This window comes from Delphinus delphis, chromosome 3, assembly GCF_949987515.2.
Source record: "Delphinus delphis chromosome 3, mDelDel1.2, whole genome shotgun sequence".
Classification (NCBI taxonomy): Eukaryota; Metazoa; Chordata; class Mammalia; order Artiodactyla; family Delphinidae; genus Delphinus; species Delphinus delphis.
Window position 1 is genome coordinate 110,744,601 of NC_082685.1, and position 24,515 is coordinate 110,769,115.

A 24,515-nucleotide genomic window follows, 5' to 3' on the forward strand; every position below is an offset into this window, starting at 1 on the left:
GCTTAGACTTTGGTAAAATTATGAATTTGGCAGAGTTAGACTCCCCTTGCAGCACTTCTTATTCCCCCCACCCCCATGGCATCCACCCCAGCAGTTCTCGTCCAGCGCCCCCCAGAGTCCCCATTTCTGAAAGCTTTGGATGCGGCAGCTTTCACCACAGTCCCTCTGAAGGTGTGGCAGATGTTGGCTTAAGAGGCTCAGTGAAGGCAACTCAAAATAGATGAAAAGAATGGGGCTGGGACCTCTGAGATCTTGGTTGAGTGTCTTTGGCTAAATTAACTCACTTCTTTTCAACCCCAAATCCGCCATCTGTGGATTGTTGGGAAGATTGACTTAAAAGCGCAAGGACTTTTGGAGAAGTGTATGCAGACAGTAGTTATCATGAAGCCTCCTCTTTCAAACTCAGTTCAGCTGCTTCCTCCATAAAACTGTTGCTGACAGAATGCTGCTCCAGCCCCCCTCTCACCCTAGATAGAACGGATCATACGCCTTCTTGAGCTCCCACTGTACGTGCCCCTATCATAGCAACTGTTTGTTTGCATTTCTGCCTTAGACATGCATTAGACAGTTTTTGTTTTAAATTTCCAAAATGTTGTGACTTTCACACTCTCATAAAACACACAGAAGCAACAGTGAATCATGTTTCAAATTGGTATAGCTGATTTGTATACTATCGCTGTCATATTCTACCATGTTTCCAGTAATCTCAAATCATTCTTTTTTCCTCTGATATGTTAAAACATTGAGGAGATAAAATAATTTCAGCGCTGGGCATATTGTGATGTGGAAGGAAGGGGTCACATCTCCTCAGGGACCTCTCAGAGGCTACAAGACCCTGTTGTATTTAGCTCTGAATATCCTGTATCTAGTATCTGATACATAGCAGGGGCATAACAACAGCTGAGTAAATAATTGAAAGAAAATTCTTTAATAGGGACTCAGGAGGACCCCAAACCTTCAAGATCTAAATGAATATCAGCAAAGATTCAGATTTCACAATAGGAGCTGAGGAAGCTATTCAGGATCTCCCAGCATTCCACAAGACATACTATATAGTGCTTGGCCACTCCAGGATTGTGTGCTTTTCCACACAATAAAGTGTTTTGTTTTTTTTTTTCATTGCAATCATTGGCTTCCTATATAGATAAGAACACTAAAAAGCATACCTGTCATCATGTATCCATGATAGCAAGTCTTCTTTTAAAAATCTACCAAGAGGGGCTTCCCTGGTGGTGCAGTGGTTGAGAGTCCACCTGCCGATGCAGGAGACACGGGTTCGTGCCCCGGTCCGGGAAGATCCCACATACCGCGGAGCCATAGCCGCTGAGCCTGCGCGTCCGGAGCCTGTGCTCTGCAACGGGAGAGGCCACAACAGTGAGAGGCCCACGTACCGAAAAAAAAGAAAAAAAAATATACCAAGATAGCAAAATAATTTTGTTGTAGCATTCTTTCTGTATTTAGATAAACATATTCTAACTGTAATGAACTTTGGTTTGTTATGACTTGTGTTATCATGAATTTATCCTACATAAGAACTCAAATGAATCAAGCTCTTCCTGTGTTTGTTGTTTTGTTTTCCCCAAAAGGAAAAAAAAGGTTGAAAAGCACAGCATTACAGAATAAGCTCTTTGATCAAAATGTCTGTGTTTGACTAATTTTGTAACCCAGGGCTCATCATGATGCCTCCCACACAGTAGGGGCTCAATACATTTCTTGAATGAATTAACGGTGCAACCCAGTAGGTTAATGCATCCCGGGGACCATTATTCTGAAGAAGGAAAAAAATGTAGGCATTTTGGAGTTGCTTTGGCATCACATTTCAAAAAAGTGAATTTCCTTCTTAGGGAAGGCTTACTTTAGGTAGAAACTGAGTCGCGCCATGCTCACTGCCCACCGTTCCCACTGTCCAGAACCAGTAGATACAAGGGTCCCTTTCATAACCCACCATCTCAATATCATGCCTTACATTTTTCTGCCTAGGTAGTTCTGGTAAAATTGTTATCACAAGTTATTACCCTTAAGTCTAACCTCTTCTGAAAGAATAGGTGTCATTCAGGGACTAAGAAATATTTGTCTAGACGTTTGATCCAATCTGTATTTTTATTTAATGTGTAATTGGCAAGAAAATAGCAAAGACAAATTTAAATGCTTGCATCTCTAACCTTGTCACAGTGTCTGAGTATTCATTCATCATCATTATCTTGGATTCCTGCAGCCAGCAGACTTCATAGGAAAGCAAGCACTGAAACAGATTAAAGCCAAGGGGCTGAAACGGAGACTGGTCTGCCTCACCTTGGCAACGGACGATGTTGATCCGGAGGGAAATGAAAGCATCTGGTATGGTGGCAAGGTGAGTGCTGAGGACCCATAGTGAGGGGCCACTGCAGTGTTTCTGCAGCAGAAACTCCTTGTCTCTGTTTCCGTTTACAGTTTTTTGCTAGTTATTTATCTATTGGTGAGATGACACTCTTTTGAATTCTGAAGTGACATTCAAGAAACAGAAATTACTTAACTGAAAGGAAAATGAAATGCTGCTCATTTTGGAAAACATGATATTCTATATGGTTTAATGAAAGAAAATAAACTGCAGGACTTGAAATACATGGGACAATGAGGAAGGTATGATTTAGAAGGTAAAATGACCTCTTGGCTCACCACATCTGTATCTGTGGATGCAAGAGAGAGATTTTATGAAGAATTTAGTATTCTGATTTAGCTTCTCAGGGATCTTTCAGGAGGAAACAATTCGTACCTTAGCACATTAGCAGAAAACAATTTCCAAATGAAAACATCTATGACAAGAGAGGGTTAAACCTTAGTAAATAAAGGGAAAAGTGGAAATCCTTTGGTTCTTCAGGAGGAGTAAGACTACCTTCTTCTCTCCCTTTGGGATGCTACATTTCACTCTCTCTCTTGGTCTTCAGTAAAGCCAGAGTTAGATAACCTATCAATAGAATTTCACTTCCTCCTCTTTTTATGACTATTTGTAAAACCCAATTTGGCTCAACGTTTGGCTGTGTTTTGGCTGGTGTTATCAGGCAGGCGTTATCAGGCAGGGACACTCAGCTTAGATTAGACCATGTGGCGACCACAGGGCCTTCAAGACTCATCTAAACATTTGCTCTGTATTGAGCAGGGTCTGCTTGGTCAACACCCAAATACTCAGATATTCTATTCCTAGGTTGTTTTTTTTTTCCTTACGCACTACAGCCTACTTAATACTTGTTTTCATTTTCCCCATCTCTTCAGTGACAAAACGAGCACTGGAGGAGGGGAGAGCCAGTGGTGTCAATCTCAGCCTTTGGATTACTAAAGATATGGCCATTTGGGCTGAGGCAGGGGTCAGTTTGACATGGAAATAACATCTACAGAGTTCCTACTAGTGCTGGATATTTTTATGTACTCTCATTTACTTTTTAAAAAATATTTATTTATTTAATTTATTTTTTTGTTTGCATTGGGTCTTAGCTGCGACATGCGTGCTCTTCGTTGTGGCACGCGGGATCTTTCATTGCGGTGCTCAGGCTTCTTTCTAGTGTGCTGCGCAGGCTCCAGGGCGCATGTGCTCTGTAGTTGTGGCACGTGGGTGCCAGGGCCTGTGGGCTCTGTAGTTTGCGGCATGTGGGCTCTCTCCTTGAGGCGCGTGAGCTCAGTAGTTGTGGTGCACGGGCTTAGTTGCCCCGTGGCATGTGGCATCTTAGTTCCCTGAACAGGGATTGAACCCACGTCCCCTGCATTGGAAGGCAGATTCTTTACCACTGGACCACCAGGGAAGTCCCTCTCTCATTTACTTTTACAACACCCCTCCAAGATATGTATGATCATTCCCATTTAAAGATGAGGCTTTGGGGCTCAGAGAGATTAAGTAACTTGCTTGAGGTTACACAACTATGACATGTGATTGACGAAGCTGATTTCTGACCAAGGTACAGTTGGACTTTGAATTCTTATCCTTTCTTCTAAGACATGCTGAATACCCCCATTTGCTCTCTTCTTTGTCTCTGATGGCCCACTGTATTCTCGTAAGCACTTCATTATATACCCACAGTTCTTGCACATCTAAGTAACAGGTGGATGTTATAGTTTTAGATTCTATGAAGCCAATAGATCTTTTCTCAGATCTGAAGCTCTTTCTCAAATGCCTCACCTTTAATTGTGTTGTTTGCTCTTCTGTTTGAACCATTCCTACTCTTACCTCCCGGTCTCCACTTTCTGTTTCTGTTCTAGATTTCTGGTTCAGCCCTCTTTTTTTTTTTTTTTTGCGGTACGTGGGCCTCTCACTGTTGTGGCCTCTCCCGTTGCGGAGCACAGGCTCCGGACGTGCAGCCTCAGCGGCTATGGCTGACGGGCCTAGCCGCTTCGCGGCACATGGGATCTTCCCGGACCGGGGCACGAACCCGTGTCCCCTGCATCGGCAGGCGGACTCTCAACCACTGCGCCACCAGGGAAGCCCCAGCCCTCTTTTCTTAATATGTTCTTTCTCTGATTTAAGATTTGCCCACAATTTCCACTGATAACCATGTCTGCCATTAAGTAACTGCTTGAGCCTCTCTGGGTCTCAGTGTTCTCGCCTACAAAATGAAGCCACTGAGTGAGATAATGTCTAAGATTCTTTCCGCCTCTAATTAATTTTTCCCTGGTCGTTACACTTCCCTCACCTCATCTTTTTGTTCTACATTTTTCACTCTATTCTCATCCAACTATCTCAGTCTTCCTAATACGGTCTGCACTCATACTTCTACCGATAGTCTGTTTTACTTGGCCGTGGAATGAACGAGAAGCTCTGTCATAACATTCTGTATGCAACCCCACATCGACCATGATCAACTGACAGATTTTTAGTCATCTTAAATGTGACCATACCCAAATTAAAAAACTGGAAACCTGTACCTTAAACTTATACAATGTTATATGTCAATTGTATCTCAACAAAGCTGGAAAAAAAGAAGAACCCTGGAAACCCAAGCTCCATTTATTTTTATTGAAGTATAATTGCTTTACAAGGTTGTGTTAGTTTCTGCTATACAATGAAGTGAATCAGCTATATGTATACATATATCCCCTCCAAGTTCCATTTTTAAATTTTATTCCCTTTGCCTCATTTGTGCACTGTGTTTACACATTATATTTTTCATCTTTCCTATACGTGCCACCTGTTTATAGAGCTGCTAATGCAATTGTAATTTTAGTTATTAGTAATATTTCTCTTAAATTTCCTGATATCAGCTTGTCTGTTCTTTGATGCTTAGTAGGATCCTCATTTTATCATGCAGATGACACTCTCTGATCTTCCTTATCTCTAGAATGATATGAAATATTTTTAAATTTTTATTTCCTGAATTTGGACTTGTTCTACCTTTTGTATTTGGTATTCTATTCATGCAGATATTTTCAATGCTAGCGATAGGGTACATGTTAATTTATTTGTTCAACAGATCTGAGTTCTAGTATGTGACAGCAATATTCTAGGCACTAAGGATGTAGCAGTGAACAAAACAGACAAGAATCTCTGCCCCTATGGAGCTTATATTCCAGGAGAGGGAGAGATAAACAATGAACATAAAATAAAATAAATAGCATGTCAGAGGGCAATGCATACTTCGGGGAAAAATAAAGTCTAATTGGGAGATGGGCAGTGCTAGAGGGAGGGATTATGATATTAAGTAAGGCTTTATATAAAAAAATCAAGGCGTAAGTGTGGGCATGGGAGGGGCTTTAATTAGTTATAAAAGCAGCTTTGCTGGGAAGTAAGTTTTGAAGAAAAGGCTTTTGAGGAAGGAAGTTTGAAGAGTTTAGAAAGTCTTCTTTTTCATTATTAATAGACTAAAACACACAGGGACAGCCAAAGAAACCTAATATATCATCCAATTTAAATTATGTTCCCTCTTTCAAAGGTTATTTACCATGTTATCTTCTCTGAGTCTGTTACAGGCGTCTTTAAGTCTCATAATGAAGAGAAGAATGAGACAAGGCTAAAAATAAGTGAGGATTGTTTACATTGGTGAAAAGAAGGCTGATGTTTGATTTCACAAAGAATATGAGAATCTACTAGGCAAAGGGTGAGGGTGGTTCTTGTGATTCACTGAGCAAAACAAAGCCATGGATTTCATTGAATCTGGAAGATTTTAAGGTCAAACGATATAGAATTTATGCCGGGGAAAACCTTTCCCTGGAGACTTAGTAATAAGATAAAAGGAAAGGCCAGTTTTCTAAAATACTTTGGACCACCAACCCCTGGATTAGAGAGAAATTAAAGGAGAAATGAAAGTAATCGAGCAGAAAGCAAAGCATTCAATAACTATTTTAAGACTAGCACGCACAAAATAAACACGCTATTTCTTTAAAGTTACTAATGCAGAAATAACTGCAAGAAGAATCACTGCTGAGATTTTAAGAGATGGGAAGGCCCAAGGAGATGGGGCACGCAGCCTCTGAAGAGTGATTGTGGGTTTTTTATCCAGTGAGTTAGGGGATTTGACCAAGAGATTCGTTCAGGATTCTTCCTGTTTTCTTAAGATGCCCAAGAAAACCAGGTTAACTTTCCCAGAGCTCCAAACACAAATCTCTGTTTTAGAGACTCAGAAGTGAAACCAAAGTTACTGAGAAGGTCTTTCAAAAAAGCGATGATTAAAACTCCAGCCACCCTGACCCAAATCCCAGTTTTATATCACGGAAATATGATCTAGAGGAGAAAAGCCATTTTGAAACGTGTGTTATCTCAGCAATACCTTGGCAGTTAATAATCTGCCAGAGAGAAACTTTTACTAATGAATGCATTCACTTTTTTAAATCACCAGAACAAGTTCAGAAATTATATGGAGAGCTTGTGATTTGGGGTTTCAACAAGATAATTAAAAACTGGGGCTACAGTGATAGGAGTCTGTACTTAACGTCATAAATGCATAAGAGACTAGAAATGCTATAATATGACTGTTGACTGTCGTGAGCCCTTTGCTGAGGCAGCTGAAATATCACCAGGCTGATTCATGTCCGTGGATGTTTTTGAGCAGCAGCTATAAGCAGCCGCTGTGCTGGACAGTAAGGCTGTAAGGATGAGTGCGATGTTGCGTAGCCAGGAGAAGCCGTTTTAAGTGGGGCTATGTATCATTTTGCTTTTGTTGTCTTCCTTTTACTTTTTAAAAATGTGGTGTTTACACATATACAATGGAATATTATTCAGCCATAAAAAGAAACAAAATTGAGTTATTTGTAGTGAGGTGGATGGACCTAGAGTCTGCCATACTGAGTAAACTAAGTCAGAAAGAGAAAAGTAAATACCATAGGCTAACACATACATATGGAATCTAAAAAAAAAAAAAAGGTTCTGAAGAACGTAGGGGCAGGATAGGAATAAAAATGCAGACGTAGAGAATGGACTTGAGGACACGGGGAGGGGGAAGTGTAAGCTGGGACAAAGTGAGAGAGTGGCATGGACATATATAAACTATCAAATGTAAAATAGCTAGCTAGTGGGAAGTAGCTGCATAGCACAGGGAGATCAGCTTGTTGCTTTGTGACCACCTAGAGGGGTGGGATAGTGAGGGTGGGAGAGAGACGCAAGAGGGAGGAGACATGGGGATATATGTATATGTATAGCTGATTCACTTTGTTATAAAGCAGAAACTAAAACACCATTGTAAAGCAATTACACTCCAATAAAGATGTTAGAAAAAAAAGTGGTGTTTAAACCAATATTGTAATTTGTTTGCATTTTACTCTGTTTTTCCTTTTCTTGCATCTTTTCCTTCAGCTAAGAGTTGTGGAAACCAGATCTAATCTTCTAATCAGGATTGTTGTATAGATTTTATTTTTGGTAGCATAAAATTATTGTTTTCGTCTCCTAAATTTTGATTCCTTGTTCAGTATTTTTCTCTGGTTTGCCATCCCAAGTTATCCTATTTCATCCTTGTTAATTTTGATCATTCACACAGAACTCCATGTCTCCACTCATGTTGGAAAGTTTTATCCCCCTTCTCTACCCACCTAATTCCACCTACCTTCAAAGTGTAGAACAGGGCTTCCCTGGTGGCGCAGTAGATGAGAGTCCGCCTGCCAATGCAGGAGACACGGGTTTGTGCCCCGGTCCGGAAAGATCCCACATGCCACAGAGCAGCTAGGCCCGTGAGCCATGGCCGCTGAGCCTGTGCGTCCGTAACCTGTGCTCCGCAACGGGAGAGGCCACAACAGTGAGAGGCCAGCGTACCACCAAAAAAAAAAAAAAAAAAAAAAAATTGTAGAACAAATCCTGGCTTACTTATGTTGCCTACCTTGGTTATTGTTGCCTACCTGGTTATTGTTTCTCATGTCTGTATGTTAATTCCTCAACGAGGCAGGAAGCTCATGAGGGTAGGAACCAGACCTCTACTCATTCTCCAGAATGTCTAGCAAAATGTTTTGTACATGGTAAAGCTAGAGAGGGTAAAGTTAACATTTATTTAAGTGCCTAGCAATTACCAGGAATTGTTAAATCTGTATATATTCATATAGAAGATTCACTTCACATTGACTATTGATATATTAATAGAGTTTAATTCAGCACTATTCTGGCAGGCCATTTTCTAAATGCCAGCAGGAACAGTTGACTAGATTTGCATTTGGATTTTTAGATTTTTCTCCTTTGTATCTATTATTGCCATGCTAGTTTGATGGAAGAGAATTTTTTAAAGTTCAAAATGAAAATATTTGATTCTTCTTCCTATCAGATCTCTTGGCATGAAACCGAGCAAAATAGTACTAGGTATTAAGAAACTAGATGTAATTATTTAAAACTGAGAAATTTCAGAGCAACATGGATGTGTATTTTGAGAATTGTTTTTCATAAGTTTTAAACTTTCATTAAGCTTCTCAAAAAAGTGAAGTTTTCCTCCTAGTGTTATCCTCACAGACAGCATATCATAAAACTCTGTAAGTTGAACGTATCTTTTGAGAATTTTCATCTAGAGAGGAGGCACATAAAGCTGTGACCAAGATGCTGAGGATGGTAGGGTCTTGTTTTTCAGGTGGTTGGCAACACGACCTCCGGAAGCTACAGTTACAGCATCCAGAAGAGTCTGGCTTTCGCGTATGTCCCTGTAGAGCTAAGTAAAGTGGGACAACAAGTGGAAGTTGAATTATTAGGCAAAAATTACTCAGCAACCGTCATACAAGAACCCTTGGTGTTGACGGAACCAATCAGAAACAAGCTTCAGAAAAAAGGTGGAAAGGACAAAATTTGAAAAGACTTTGAGAAGGCAACTGAATTATGGTTGCTATGTGATTGTACTGAAAATGATAACTGATTTGCTGGGGAATAGGGGAAACCAAAAATTTATTTCAAAATCATCAGAATCTTAAAACCATTCTCTTGTTTCCTAAGCAATATAGAATAATGGATGAGTGATTTACATTGTTGTTTCAGATGAAGAAATTTGAAGCTAATGTTTTTACTATTCTATATTGTTGTTTACGAAACTTGGCAAAACATTTAAGTGTTTGCTAACATACCATCATTATTACAACTGAAGTAGAAAACATTATATAATTTTAGAAACATTTGTATGTGGTTCTTGTTAGCTGAAAACAAATTATGTTTTGTTTTTTGTTTTTTTTACAAATTATGTTTTACATAAAGACAAAAGCAGTATTGTTGATGGATTTACTTCATTGAAAAATACTAGTTGAATAAGGGATCATTTTAATTTTTCATAATATATCTAGGAAGAAAATAGTAAAATTTAATATTGGTATATGTAACATTTTTATTCAATTCCTTGAAATATTTACTTTCTTAATGTCTTCCCTGAAAGCAGTTTTATGGGACATCATTATTGTCCTTTCAAAGGTTGTTTTAGAAGAGAAATTGCAAAAGAGGACAGTCTTCCAAAGGAAACGGTACTTGTAAACCTTCTGAGATGAAGCTGAAACATAAATTGTGCTAGTACAAACACAGTCTGAATACTGAACACCTCTCTTTGGGAAAGAATTAATGCAAGTTGACATCACATTGTGCCGTTCTGAATATCATTTCACAAACATTTGACAAAGCAGGTCAAACAAGAGCTTTAAGAGCTGACAGGATTGCCCTTAACATTGTGTACAGCAAGGAAAAAAAGCCATTTAGAAATTATTCTTTGATGTACCTCTTGAAATTATTTGGGTTTAGTTGACAGAATAAATCAAATTTTTCATAAAAGGTAGTTTGTCATTTATCATTTGTTCTACACGCACACTTGCTGCCTAGGAAAAGTTCAGTAAATAGGTATTAAAGAAGCTGAATGTGAAGCATAATAAGATTCTATAGTTAGAGTAGATTTTAAAATAATGTCTTAACTTGTAAGTTTTGAAAACATGCCAAATTTACATTTAAATGTTTTATAAAAGTAATCATGTATCAGAACTCTTCGGCATGCCATTCATTTATCTTTGATATCTCCTCTTACATGAGAAATGAAGGAAATCTTTTTGGTAACAAACATTTGCTAATTATTAAGAATGTTATCCAGACCCTGTCTCCCAGTTCTGGTATAGGGTATAGGTGCTTTTCATTCTCTGCCTCTCTGTAGCCCAATTGTTAATTGTGTTAAAACTAATGAAAGAATTGAGAAAATATAATGCTACATCAGTGGCACAATTTAACAGTTACCTAAGTTGTAACTTTTCAGTAACTAGTTACTGGAAAATTATTTACATAAAATATTATTATAGCAGACTCTAATCAAAGGAACAGTACTCAGAACTTGTGGAGAAGGCAATTGACAATGCAAAAACAAAATCTAAAGAAATGGTCATTTATTTTAAAAAGTCAAATTTTAAAGAATGCCAGGAGAAACAACAAAAGATGCTGATCTTACATTGCTAGAAGAAATCAGTAAAGCAGTATTTGAATGCCTTCATCTTTTTCACCAATAATTGGGCACTTGTTCTAAAGCAATAGATCAAATAACGTCAGAGTTTGTTACCATTCAGCCACTTTCTCTGATTTTTAGCAGATGAGGAAAAACTTTAGAAGTTTTTACTGTATGTAATAGAAATGTATGATGAATTTTCTGATCAAGATATTTTAGTGGACACTTTTTAACTATAGACATGTTTGAAAGCCACTATAATTGTTCCCAAAGAACCAAAGGCAGTATTGCAATTCCTGGAGTTTGTTGTGAAAGATTTTTATGAATTTCTGCCAAACTTGTCATTATGTTAAAGTCCTTTCCTCGTTGTTTTTACATCTGTTGCACAGGTAAAAGAAACTTTTGAAATTAAAAGCTTAAAAAATGTTCTTCTATCAACTTTGTGCAAAAATAACTGGATAAATCTGCCTATACTGTCTGGTAAATATTAATATGCAAAGAAAAAATTCAGTGAAGTCACTGCAAAGCTTAAAAACAGAAAAGGTTTATTATTCACAGGCAACAGACCACTTTATTACAATAGACCAATTTGTGGGTATAAATATTTTCCTTTTTCAAAACTACTTAATATAATTTAAAAATATTAACCCCTTGCTTTTTCATACTATAACATTTATTTTATTTCTATTTTTCTTATTTATTACTGGCATGACTATATATTCAAAGTTAATAGAAACTTGTCACTCTTTGCATTTCTTTTCTGGTTGTTATTTCATTTTGCAATTATTACTAAAAATAATTGTGTCATGTAAAAGGGGCAGAGAATCATTAAAAAATGGTCATCCAGGGTGGCTTCTTCGCTCACAAGTCTGGCACCTCACTAAGGTTGATGGCAACACCTGGGGCTGGCAGGGCACCTCTCTCCATGTGGCCTCACTGTGTGACTAACTTGCCAGGTAGTTCAGAGGAGGGAACTTAACATGGAGAACCAGCGAGGGATGCCAGCTGCCAAGCTGACACTAGGACCATACAGGGAGGGGCTGCTAGTGGGAGCAGGAACCATAGAAGAGATATATCCACACCGGTGAAGATGCTGCCCGAAGCAGACAGAAGGGAAGAAACACCCTGGCTTGTTTCTTCCTTCCACCTTCCAGTCTCTCACAAGTGCCTCCCACTGGATGAACCTAGCTGGGAGCCTGGGATATGTAGTTTGTAGGGTTTGGCCGACCTGTGATACAGAGCAGAGAAAAGAAAGATCATGAAATGGATCGCATCGCAAAGGACAATGACTGGCATACAACACCAGCGTTCTGTTCAGCCCTGGCCAAAGGGTCAAGAGGTGCAAACATGGCTACTAGCATGGAAGGAGGTCGTGGGATGGGCTAACACATTTAAAAGGGCTACTTACATTATAATTTTTAAAAAGCATGGTGTATGGACTTCCCTGATGGCACAGTGATTAAGAATCCACCTGCCAATGCAGGGGACATGAGTTCGAGCCCTGGTCCGGGAAGATCCCACATGCCGTGGAGCAACTAAGCCCGTGTGCCACAACTACTGAGCCTGCGCTCTAGAGCCCGCGAGCCACAGCTACTGAGCCCACGTGCCACAACTACTGAAGCCTGCACGCCTAGAGCCCGTGCTCTGCAACAAGAGAAGCCACTGCAATGAGAAGCCTGTGCACCGGAATGAAGAGTAGCCCCCGCTTGCCACAACTAGAGAAAGCCCGCACGCAGCAATGAAGACCCAACACAGCCAAAAAAATAAATAATAAATAAATTTTTTTTAAAAGCATGGTGTATTACAATACACAACGTGCTATTATTTAGGTTCAAATTGGAAAAAATGTGAACATTTAAATTGCATTTATATATTATAGACTATCTCTGGAAGAGTAACACTAGTATTTCTGGGGAGGGGTTGAAATTTACTTTTCACTGTATGCCTTTTTAGATTTATTTAAATTATGTACATGTTTCACTTTTTAAAAGACCATATATAGTGCTTTCTTACCTAGTAAAAGTAGGTTCTTATTTTTTGGTCATATAATGTGACCCTCTATTTTTTAATATTCACATTGGTTTGAGATATTTAAGGATGGCTGGAAAGAGTTGGCTTAGAACCGCTTAAGAAATTGGTATACAATATAAAAAAATTCAATACAGATAAAGTGAATGCAATTCAGTTGTTGTATATAATAAATATTGTGTGAACACTAAGGCTCAGGCTGGGTGAAAGCTGAGGCTAAGGAAAAAAGATACAAGACAAAATGCAATACCAGCGTCCTGTTTCTTGATCAGGATGGTGGTTACATGAGTCTGTTCACTTTGTGAGAATTCATTGACCTATGTACACTTCTGTGCACTGTCTTAAGCACACAGAAAATGCTATGTCAAAATCTTTTTTATACAAATGGTACTATTTTCCACTATCTACTCTCATCTAGTTGGTTTTGAGGCGGTAGGAGGTGATAAGCAACGGGCAAGATGAGGGGGTCAAAGGAGTTTCGAGTTGGCCATAGCTGTTTTTAGCCAGACTCTCAATTTCAGAAATAGGGAGAATTTTCAGAGCTAAAAGAAATCTTTCTTCTTTTTTTAAATTGATCCTTTTCCTCTCAATACACACACGTACACTAACACACAAAACAAAACAAACAATAAACTGAAGGTGCTTCTTAGAGAAAATTACCTTCCTATGTGCTTGGAGACTTGATGATTCTTAATGCCTTGGCAGTAGTTAGCACTGATAGCAGTTAATGCATATAACTGATGCATGTAACTACTGCCAACTTATACACTCATCTCTAAGTCCAGTATGTGACCTTACAAGCCTTTAAGAAGACTCTCACCCCCTCACTTAGATATGGTAGAAACAAACCCATCCCAGATCAATTTTCAAAACGAAATATATTTTGAAACTAATTTAATAGCTGACATCTAAAATAACAAAGTATGGCTATTCTTTCTGATATTCAAGTCTATCTCCTTCTGGACTATTCAAGGTAGTATGGGGCAATGAGTAACACCAACCACAATTAACCACATTTCGTTAGTAAACTTTAGTTTTTCTCTCTGAAGAAAGACCTCTTGCCATTCTTATCTCTACCCCAACGGTTAAACCTTTAGGGATAACATATTTAAAATGTTTAGCCTTTGTATACAAAGTTTATCATATTCAAAGGCACTGAAACCAAACAGGTTGAGACAAGCATTGAAACACAGGTATCATGACTTCTGAGCATAGCTTATAGCCAGTTAGCACCATGACAAGAACCTGAGTCTCTGCAAACCAGAGAAATAAAGAAGTACAACAAAAGCATCTATGATTTTCTCAGTGTATGGCCTTCGGGCTTTACAACCATGTTCACTGGGGGATATTTATTCTTAGCACTCTGTTCTAACTTAAAGTGCATTTTACTTTTTGTTTAAATGTAAATTATGTTATTACAAAATTGTTAATAATAATACTATTAGAAACAGATAATATATGCTCAGAGTTTAAAATTTAGGTGTAAGGGATATATTGTGAAAGTCAGTTTCTCTCCTATCCCTGTCTGCAGTCAATCAGCCTATCCAAAGACAACCAATGTTATCATTTCTTCTGTATCCTTCTTGAGATTCTCTGTAAGTATGTAAGCATCTCTCTCTCTCAGTATACGAATATATGTGTGTATATGTACATACACATGTATATATACACATGTATATATACACACATTTATGCATGTCATTTTAAACAAATGAAAACATACCAAGCATAATGTTCTTTGCCTAACTTAAAAAAATTAACAATATATCTTGAAGATTATTCCATATCATCCTTTTAAAACAATTATTTTGACCAGGCCCCACTATTTACCTTTTTCTAATAAAAAAATAAGGCCAAAATGAATATCTTGATGCATATGATGTTTCTGACACTGAGTGCATCTGAAGGATAAGTTCCTACAACTGGAACTGCAGGATTAAAGTGTATGTGTGTTCTGGTAGACATGCAGAATTCTTCCCCGTAGAGGTTGTGCCACATTTCACTTGTGGTTAGTGTATGAGGGCTTACTTGACCCAAACAGTAAGTTCTCACGAGTGTCAGTGGTATGTTATTGAAGTTGCAACCTGTATTTCTCACTTGAGTGACGTTAACATGTGTTCATATATATATATATATATATATATATATTTTTTTTTTTTTTTGCGGTATGCCGGCCTCTCACTGTCATGGCCTCTCCCATTGCGGAGCACAGGCTCCGGACGTGCAGGCCCAGCAGCCATGGCTCATGGGCCCAGCTGCTCTGCGGCATGTGGGATCCTCCCAGACCGGGGCACGAACCCGCGTCCCCTGCATTGGCAGGCGGACTCTCAACCACTGCGCCACCAGGGAAGCCCTGTGTTCGTATATTTAATAACCACTTATATTTCCTTTTCTGTAAACGATTATGTTCCTATATTTTGCCTATTTAAAAGGGATTGTTGGTCTTTTTCTTACTGATTTTTAGGAGTTAAGAGATTTTTAACTGTAGGTTAAATGGGTTTTGTGTGGGTTAGAATGCAAATCAGGTGTTTCTAATATCTTTTCTATGTAAAACATATATCCCAAGTTCCAAGCACCCCACCTACCAAATAATTAACTTTAATACCAACTTGTGAGTTGTGAGCTGCCTTTCTTTCAGTCCTAATTTTTGCATTTTCAAACTGATTGGAATGCTTTTTATTTTATTTTATATTATTTTATGTGATTATATACTGGGAAAACCCTAAAAAAAATCAATGATTAAACTAAAACAATAAAATAATTATTTGGCAGAATATAAATTACCAAACAGAAATCAGTAGCCATCATGTCCACAAAAAATAACCAGTTAAAAGATAGAGAAAAAGGTAAAGAAAGCCCCATTTCAGTAGCAACACAGAAGATAAAATACTTAGGAATAAATTTAACAAGAAAAGTACAGGGGGAGACCTTCAAGATGGCAGAGGAATAAGACATAGAGATCACCTTCCTTCCCACAAATACATCAGAAATACATCTACATGTGGAACAACTCCTACAGAACACCTACTAAACACTGGCAGAAAACGTCAGACTTCCCAAAAGATATATGTTTTTTTCCATTTTCACTTTTTGTGAGTGTATATGTGTATGCTTCTTTGTGTGATTTTCTCTGTATAGCTTTGCTTTTACCATTTGTCCTACAGTTCTGTCTGTTTTTGTTTTCGTTTTTAAATACAGTTCTTAGCACTTGTTTTCATTGGTGGATTTATTTTTTGGTTTGGTTACTCTCTTCTTTCTTTTTTTATTACTTTTCAATTTTTTTATTTTTAATAATTAAAATTATTTTATTTTAATAACTTTATTTCTTTTTATGTTCTTTCTTTCTTTCTCCCTTTTCTTCTGAGCCATGTGGCTGACAGGGTCTTGGTGCTCTGGCCGGGTGTCAGGCCTATGCCTCTGAGGTGGGAGAGCTGAGTTCAGGACATTGATCCACTAGAAACCTCCCAGCTCCACGTAATATCAAATGGCGAAAGCTCTCCCAGAGATTTCCATCTCAACACTAAGACCGAGCTCCACTCAACAACCAGCAAGCTACAGTGCTGAACACCCTATGCCAAACAACTAGCAAGACAGGAGCACAACACCACCCATTAGCAGAGAGGCTGCCTAAAGTCATAAAAAGGTCACAAACACCACAAAACACAACACTGGATGTGGTCCTGCCCACCAGAAAGACAAGATCCAGCCTCATCCACCAGAACACAGGAACTAGTCTCTTCCACCAGGAAGCCTACACAACCCACTGAACCAACCTTAGCCACTGGGGAAGGACACCAAAAACAACGGGAACTACAAACCTGCAGCCTGCAAAAAGGAGACCCCAAACACAGTAAGTTAAGCAAAATGAGAAGACAGAGAAACACACAGCAGATGAAGGAGCAAGCTAAAAACCCACCAGACCAAACAAATGAAGAGGAAATAGGCAGTCTACCTGAAAAAGAATTCAGAGTAATGATAGTAAAGATGAGCCAAAATCTTGGAAATAGAATGGAGAAAATACAAGAAACGTTTAACATAGACTTAGAAGAAATAAAGAGCAAACAAACAATGATGAACAACACAATAAATGAAATTAAAAATTCTCTAGAAGGAATCAATAGCAGAATAACTGAGGCAGAAGAACGGATAAGTGACCTGGAAAATAAAATAGTGGAAATAACTACTGCAGAGCACAATAAAGAAAAAAGAATGAAAAGAATTAAGTACAGTCTTAGAGACCTCTGGGACAACATTAAATGCACCAACGTTCGAATTATAGGGGTCCCAGAAGAAGAGAAAAAGAAAGGGACAGAAAATATTTGAAGAGATTATAGTTGAAAACTTCCCTTATATGGGAAAGGAAATAGTCAATCAAGTCCAGGAAGCACAGAGAGTCCAATACAGGATAAATCCAAGAAGAAACACACCAAGACACATATAAATCAAACTATCAAAAATTAAATACAAAAAAAAAAATTAAAAGCAGCAAGGGAAAAATAACATACAAGGGAATCCCCATAAGGTTAACAGCTGATCTTTCAGCAGAAACTCTGCAAGCCAGAAGGGAGGGGCAAGACATATTTAAAGTGATGAAAGGGAAAAACCTACAATGAAGATTACCCAGCAAGGATCTCATTCAGATTCAGTGGAGAAATTAAAACCTTTACAGACAAGCGAAAGCTAAGAGAAATCAGCACCACCAAACCAGCTTTACAACAAAGGCTAAAGGGACTTCTCTAGGCAGGAAACACAAGAGAAGGAAAAGACCTACAATAACAAACCCCAAACAATTAAGAAAATGGTAATAGGAACATACATTATTGACAATTACCTTAAATGTAAATGGATTAAAAGCTCCAACCAAAAGACATAGACTGGCCCAATGGATACAAAAACAAGACCCATATATATGCTGTCTACAAGAGACCCACTTCAGACTTGGGACACATACAGACTGAAAGTGAGGGGATGGAAAACGATATTCCATGCAAATGGAAATCAAAAAAAGCTGGAGTAGCAATTCTCATATCAGACAAAATAGACTTTAAAATAAAGACTATTACAAGAGACAAAGAAGGACACTACATAATGATCAAGGGCTCAATCCAAGAGCAAGATATAGCAATTGTAAATATTTATGCACCCAATACAGGAGCACCTCAATACATAAGGCAAATGCTAACAATTTTAATAGGGGAAATTGACAGTAACACAATAATAGCAGGGGACTTTAACACCCCACTTTCACGAATAGACAGATTATCCAAAACGAAAATAAATAAGGAAACACAAGCTTTAAATGATACATTAAACAAGATGGACTTAATTGATATTCATAGGACATTCCATCCAAAAACAACAGAATACACTTTCTTCTCAAATGCTCTTGGAACATTCCCAGGATAGATCATATCTTGGGTCACAAATCAAGCCTTGGTAAATTTAAGAAAATTGAAATTGTATCAAGTATCTTTTCTGACCACAATGCTATGAGACTAGATATCAGTTACAGGAAAACAATCTGTAAAAAATACAAACACATGGAGGCTAAACAATACACTAATAACCAAGAGATCACTGAAGAAATCAAAGAGGAAGTCAAAAAATACCTAGAAACAAATGACAATGAAAACACAGCAACCCAAAACCTATGGGATGCGGCAAAAGCAGTTCTAAGAGAGAAGTTTATAGCAATACAATCCTACCTCACAAAACAAGAAATATCTCAAATAAACAACCTAACCTTACAACCTAAAGCTATTAGAGAAAGAAGAACAAAAATCCCCCAAAGTTAGCAGAAGGAAAGAAATCATAAAGTTCAGATCAGAAATAAATGAAGAACAAATGAAGGAAACGATAGCAAAGATCAATCAAATTAAAATCTGGTTCTTTGAGAAGATAAACAAAATTGATAAACCATTAGCCAGACTCATCAAGAAAAAAAGGAAGAAGACTCGAATCAATAGAATTAGAAATGAAAAAGGAGAAGTAACAACTGACACTGCAGAAATACAAAGGATCATGAGAGATTCCTACAAGCAGCTATATACAAATAAATTGGACAACCTGGAAGAAAAATGGACAAATTCTTAGAAATGCACAACCTTCCAAGACTGAACCAGGAAGAGATAGAAAATATAAACAGACCAATCACAAGCTTTGAAATTGAGGCTGTGATTAAAAATCTTCCAACAAACAGAAGCCCAGGACCAGATGGCTTCACAGGCAAATTCTATCAAACATTTAGAGAAGAGCTAACAACTATCCTTCTCAAACTCTTTCAAAATATAGCAGAGGGAGGAACACTCCCAAACTCATTCTACGAAGCCACCATCACCCTGATACCAAAACCAGACAAAGATGTCACAAAGAAAGAAAACTACAGGCCAATATCACTGATGAACATAGACGCAAAAATCCTCAACAAAACACTAGCAAACAGAATCCTACAGAACATTAAAAGGATCATACACCATGATCAAGTGGGGTTTATCCCAGGAATGCAAGGATTCTTCAATATATGCAAATCAATCAATGTGATAAACCATATTAACAAATTGAAGGAGAAAAACCGTATGATCAGCTCAATAGATGCAGAAAAAGCTTTCAAAAAAAATTCAACACCTATTTATGATAAAAACTCTCCAGAAAGTAGGTATAGAGGGAACTTACCTCAACATAATGAAGGCCATATATGACAAACCCACAGCCAACATCATTCTCAATGGTGAAAAACTGAAACCATTTCCGCTAAGATCAGGAAGAGGGCAAGGTTGTCCACTCTTACCACTATTATTCAACATAGTTTTGGAAGTCCTAGCCACAGCAATCAGAGAGGAAAAAGAAATAAAAGGAATACAAATTGGAAAAGAAGAAGTAAAACTGTCACTGTTTGCAGATGACATGATACTATACATAGAGAATCCTAAAGATGCTACCAGAAAACTGCTAGAGCTAATCAATGAATTTGGTAAAGTTGCCAGATACAAAATTAATGCACAGAAATCTCTTGCATTCCTATACACTAATGATGAAAAATCTGAAAGAGGAATTATGGAAACACTCCCATTTACCATTGCAACAAAAAGAATAAAATACCTAGGAATAAACCAACCCAAGGAGACAAAAGACCTGTATGCAGAAAACTATAAGACACTGGTGAAAGAAATTAAAGATGATACCAACAGATGGAGAGATATACCATGTTCTTGGATATGAATCAATATTGTGAAAATGACTATACTACCCAAAGCAATCTACAGATTCAATGCAATCCCTATCAAATTACCAATGGCATTTTTCACGGAACTAGAACAAAAAATCTTAAAATTCGTATGGAGACACAAAGACCCCGAATAGCCAAAGCAGTCTTGAGGGGAAAAAACGGAGCTGGAGGAATCAGACTCCCTGAATTCAGACTATACTATAAAGCTACAGTAGTCAAGACAATATGGTACTGGCACAAAAACAGAAACATAGATCAATGGAACAAGATAGAAAGCCCAGAGATAAACCCACACACCTATGGTCAACTAATCTATGACAAAGGAGGTAAGGATATACAATGGAGAAAAGATAGTCTCTTCAGTAAGTGGTGCTGGGAAAACTGGAAAGCTACATGTAAAAGAATGAAATTAGAACACTCCCTAATACCATACACAAAAATAAACTCAAAATGGATTAGAGACCTAAATGTAAGACCAGACACTATAAAATTCTTAGAGGAAAATATAGGAAGAACACTCTTTTACATAAATCACCACAAGATGTTTTTTGATCCACCTCCTAGAGTAATGGAAATAAAAACAAACAAATGGGATGCAATGAAACTTCAAAGCTTTTGCACAGCAAAGGAAACCATAAACAAGACGAAAAGACAACCCTCAGAATGGGAGAAAATATTTGCAAATGAATCAATGGACAAAGGATTAATCTACAAAATATATAAACAGCTCATGCAGCTCAATATGTAAAAAACAAACAACCGAATCCAAAAATGGGCAGAAGACCTAAATAGACATTTCTCTAAAGAAGACACACAGATGGCCAAGAAGCACATGAAAAGCTGCTCGACATCACTCATTATTAGAGAAATGCAAATCAAAACTACAATGAGGTATCACCTAACACCAGTTAGATGGGCATCATCAGGAAATCTATAAACAACAAATGCTGGAGAGGGTGTGGAGAAAAGGGAACCCTCTTGCACTGTTGCTGGGAATGTAAATTGATACAGCCATTATGGAGAACAGTATGGAGGTTCCTTAAAAAACTAAAAATAGAATTACCATATGATCCAGCAATCGCACTACTGGGCATATACCCAGAGAAAACCACAATTCAAACAGACACATGCACCCCAATGTTCATTGCAGCACTATTTACAATAGCCAGGTCATGGAAGCAACCTAAATGCCCATCAATAGACGAATGGATAAAGAAGATGTGGTACATATGCACAATGGAATATTAGTCAGCCATAAAAAGGAACGAAATTGGGTCGTTTGTTGAGACGTGGATGGATCTACAGACTGTCATACAAAGTGATGTAATTCAGAAAGAGAAAAACAAATATTGTATATTAACGCATATATGTGGAACCTAGAAAAATGGTACAGATGAACTGGTTTGCAGGGCAGAAATTGAGACACAGGTGTAGAGAACAAACATATGGATACCAAGGGGGGAAAGCTGAAGGGGGTGGTGGTGGTGGTGTGATGAATTGGGCGATTAGGATTGACATGTATACACTGATGTGTATAAAATTGATGACTAATAAGAACCTGCTGTAAAAATAAATAAATAAAATTCAAAAATTCAAGAAAAAATAATCTGCCGTTTTTTTCCTCTTCTCCAAAGACACAAGATAATTATGATTGTGGGTTTTAAAAGTTCTAATAATTTAAAAAAAAAACTCTGTACTTTAAAAAAATAAACAATAAATGCTGGAGAGGGTGTGGAGAAAAGGGAACCCTCTTGCACTGTTGGTGGGAATGTAAATTGATACAGCCACTATGGAGAACAGTATGGAAGTTCCTTAAAAAACTAAAAATAGAACTACCATATGACCCAGCAATCCCACTACTGGACATATACCCTAAGAAAACCATAATTCAAAAAGAGTCATGTACCACTTTGTTCATTGCAGCTCTATTTACAATAGCCAGGACATGGAAGCAACCTAAGTGTCCATCGACAGATGAATGGATAAAGAAGATGTGGTATATATATATATATATATATATATATATATACAATGGAACATCACTCAGCCATAAAAAGGAACAAAATTGAGTTATTTGTAGTGAAGTGGATGGACCTAGAGACTGTCATACAGAGTGAAGTAAGAGAAAAATAAATACCGTATGCTAACACATATATATGGAATTTTAAAAAAATGGTTCTGAAGAACCTAGGGGCAGGACAGGAATAAACACGCAGATGTAGAGAATGGACTTGAGGACACGGGAAGGGGGAAGTGTAAGCTGGGACAAAGTGAGAGAGTGGCATGGACATATATAAACTACCAAATGTAAAATAGATAGCTACTGGGAAGCTGCATAGGACAGGGAGATCAGCTTGTTGCTTTGTGTCCACCTAGAGGAGTGGGATAGGGAGGGTGGGAGGGAGACGCAAGAGGGAGGAGATATGGGGATATATGTATATGTGTAGCTGGTTCACTTTGTTATAAAGCAGAAACTAACACACCATTGTAAAGCAATTATACTCCAATAAAGATATATTTTTTTAAAAGTATAAAACTGATATGAGGAAAAATTTAAAACTTCTAAAAAACACAAAAGTAGACCTTAATAAATGAAATATACCCTTTCATTTTAGATATGGAACTTCATATCATAAAGATTTCAGTTGTCCCTTAGTTTATAAATTTAATGCAATTCCAATAAAAATACCAATAAACATTTTTGTGGAACTGGACATGTTTATATTAAAGTTTATATTAAAACATGCAGGAATAGTTAGGAAAATATTAAAAATTAAAAGTTCTGAGGAGTCACTGTCCCTATCACTCATTAAAACACTGTAAAGCCTCTGTAACTGAAATGGTGTGGTACTGAGTCCATGAGTCAACAGGTAGTCCAGTGGAATAGAACAGAATAAAGAGCCCAGAAATAGACCCAAGTATATATGGAAATTAAGCATATGATAAAGGTGGCATCTCATATCACTGGGGCAATGATGGACTTCTTTATGAGTGGAGGTGGGATAACTGAGTAGCCATTTGGAAAAAGATAAAATTAGATCCCTATCTCACATCATACACAAAAATAAATGCCAATAGATCAGGGATTTAAATGTAAAAACTGAAACCATACAAGTACTAGAAAGAAAAATATGGGTGAATTTGACTTAAACATTAGTGTAAGGAAAGTCTAACTCAAATCCATATGCAGTACAACAAGAAAATACTGATAAACTTGCCTACATAAAAAATAACTTTGGGGCTTCCCTAGTGGCGCAGTGGTTGAGAGTCCGCCTGCCGATGCAGGAGACACGGGTTCATGCCCCGGTCCGGGAAGATCCCACATGCCACGGACCGGCTAGGCTCGTGAGTCATGGCCGCTGAGCCTGCGCGTCCGGAGCCTGTGCTCCGCAACGGGAGAGGCCACAACAGTGACAGGCCCGCGTACCGCAAAACATTTGACAATTGACAAACTGGGAGAAAATATTTGTGATATAAATCACAAAGAGGTGATATATCGAATATAGAAAGAACTCTTAAAACTGAGGGGAAAATGACCAAAAACCCAATTGAGAATGACATGGACAATTCAGAAAAATGATGTAAAAATGTCCCTTCAACATATGAAAAGATGTTTAACCTTACTCATAATAAGAGAAATACAAAAAGAAAAACAAACAAAAACTATACTGAAATACCATTTCTCTTATCAGATTGGCAAAAATTAAAAAGCATAGCATTTTTTAATGGCTGGTGATAGTGAAAATTGATACAACCCATACACATATGGAAGAGGGGAAAATAGCATTGGAGGTGTTCACTATGAACTCATGGTTTTATATCTATACATATGTATCTATATAATATGTGTGTTTATATATATAAATAATGTATATGTGTACACATATATCTAGTTTCCATCTTTTTTTAATATATATATATATATTTATTTATCTTTGGCTGTGTTGGGTCTTCAGTGCTGCGTGTTAGCTTTCTCTAGTTGCGGTGAGCGGGGGCTACTCTTTGTTGCGGTGCGTGGGCTTCTCATTGCAGTGGCTTCTCTTGTTGCGGAGCATGGGCTCTGGGTGTGCGGGCTTCAGTAGTTGTGGCACGCAGGCTCAGTAGTTGTGGTGCATGGGCTTAGTTGCTCCGCGGCATGTGGGATCATCCCAGACCAGGGCCTGAACCCATGTCCCTTGCATTGGCAGGCAGATTCTTAACCACTGAGCCACCAGGGAAGTCCTAGTTTCCATCTTTAGTGGGAGGTCCTACAAGTAGTGACAGCCCAGTAACAATTAGTACACCTATAGCACAGATCTTGGTTTCTAGAAGCCATCCTCCACTAAAAGGAATTGCGGTTCCTTCGAGAAATGGCTGATTCCAGGGTTAGGGAAGGAAAAGTACAAGATGAATCTAGAATATCTTGTTGTATCAAAAAGTGAGGGGATGGGCTTCCCTGG

At 37.9% G+C, this 24,515-nt stretch overlaps 1 protein-coding gene across 2 annotated transcripts in view; it reads left to right on the forward strand.

Moving 5' to 3' along the window:
* Nucleotides 1-11,261, forward strand: part of DMGDH (dimethylglycine dehydrogenase) — a 62,022-nt gene extending 50,761 nt beyond the window's left edge. The window contains exons 15-16 of one of the 2 annotated variants that reach the window (XM_060009251.1): nucleotides 2,216-2,350; nucleotides 8,985-11,261. In XM_060009251.1, coding sequence (XP_059865234.1) covers nucleotides 2,216-2,350; nucleotides 8,985-9,215 — 366 coding nt within the window. In that variant the 3' untranslated portion in view covers nucleotides 9,216-11,261. The remainder of the gene's footprint in view (nucleotides 1-2,215; nucleotides 2,351-8,984) is intronic. The other variant, XM_060009252.1, reaches the window with a different exon arrangement.
* Nucleotides 11,262-24,515: the final 13,254 nt, after the last annotated feature.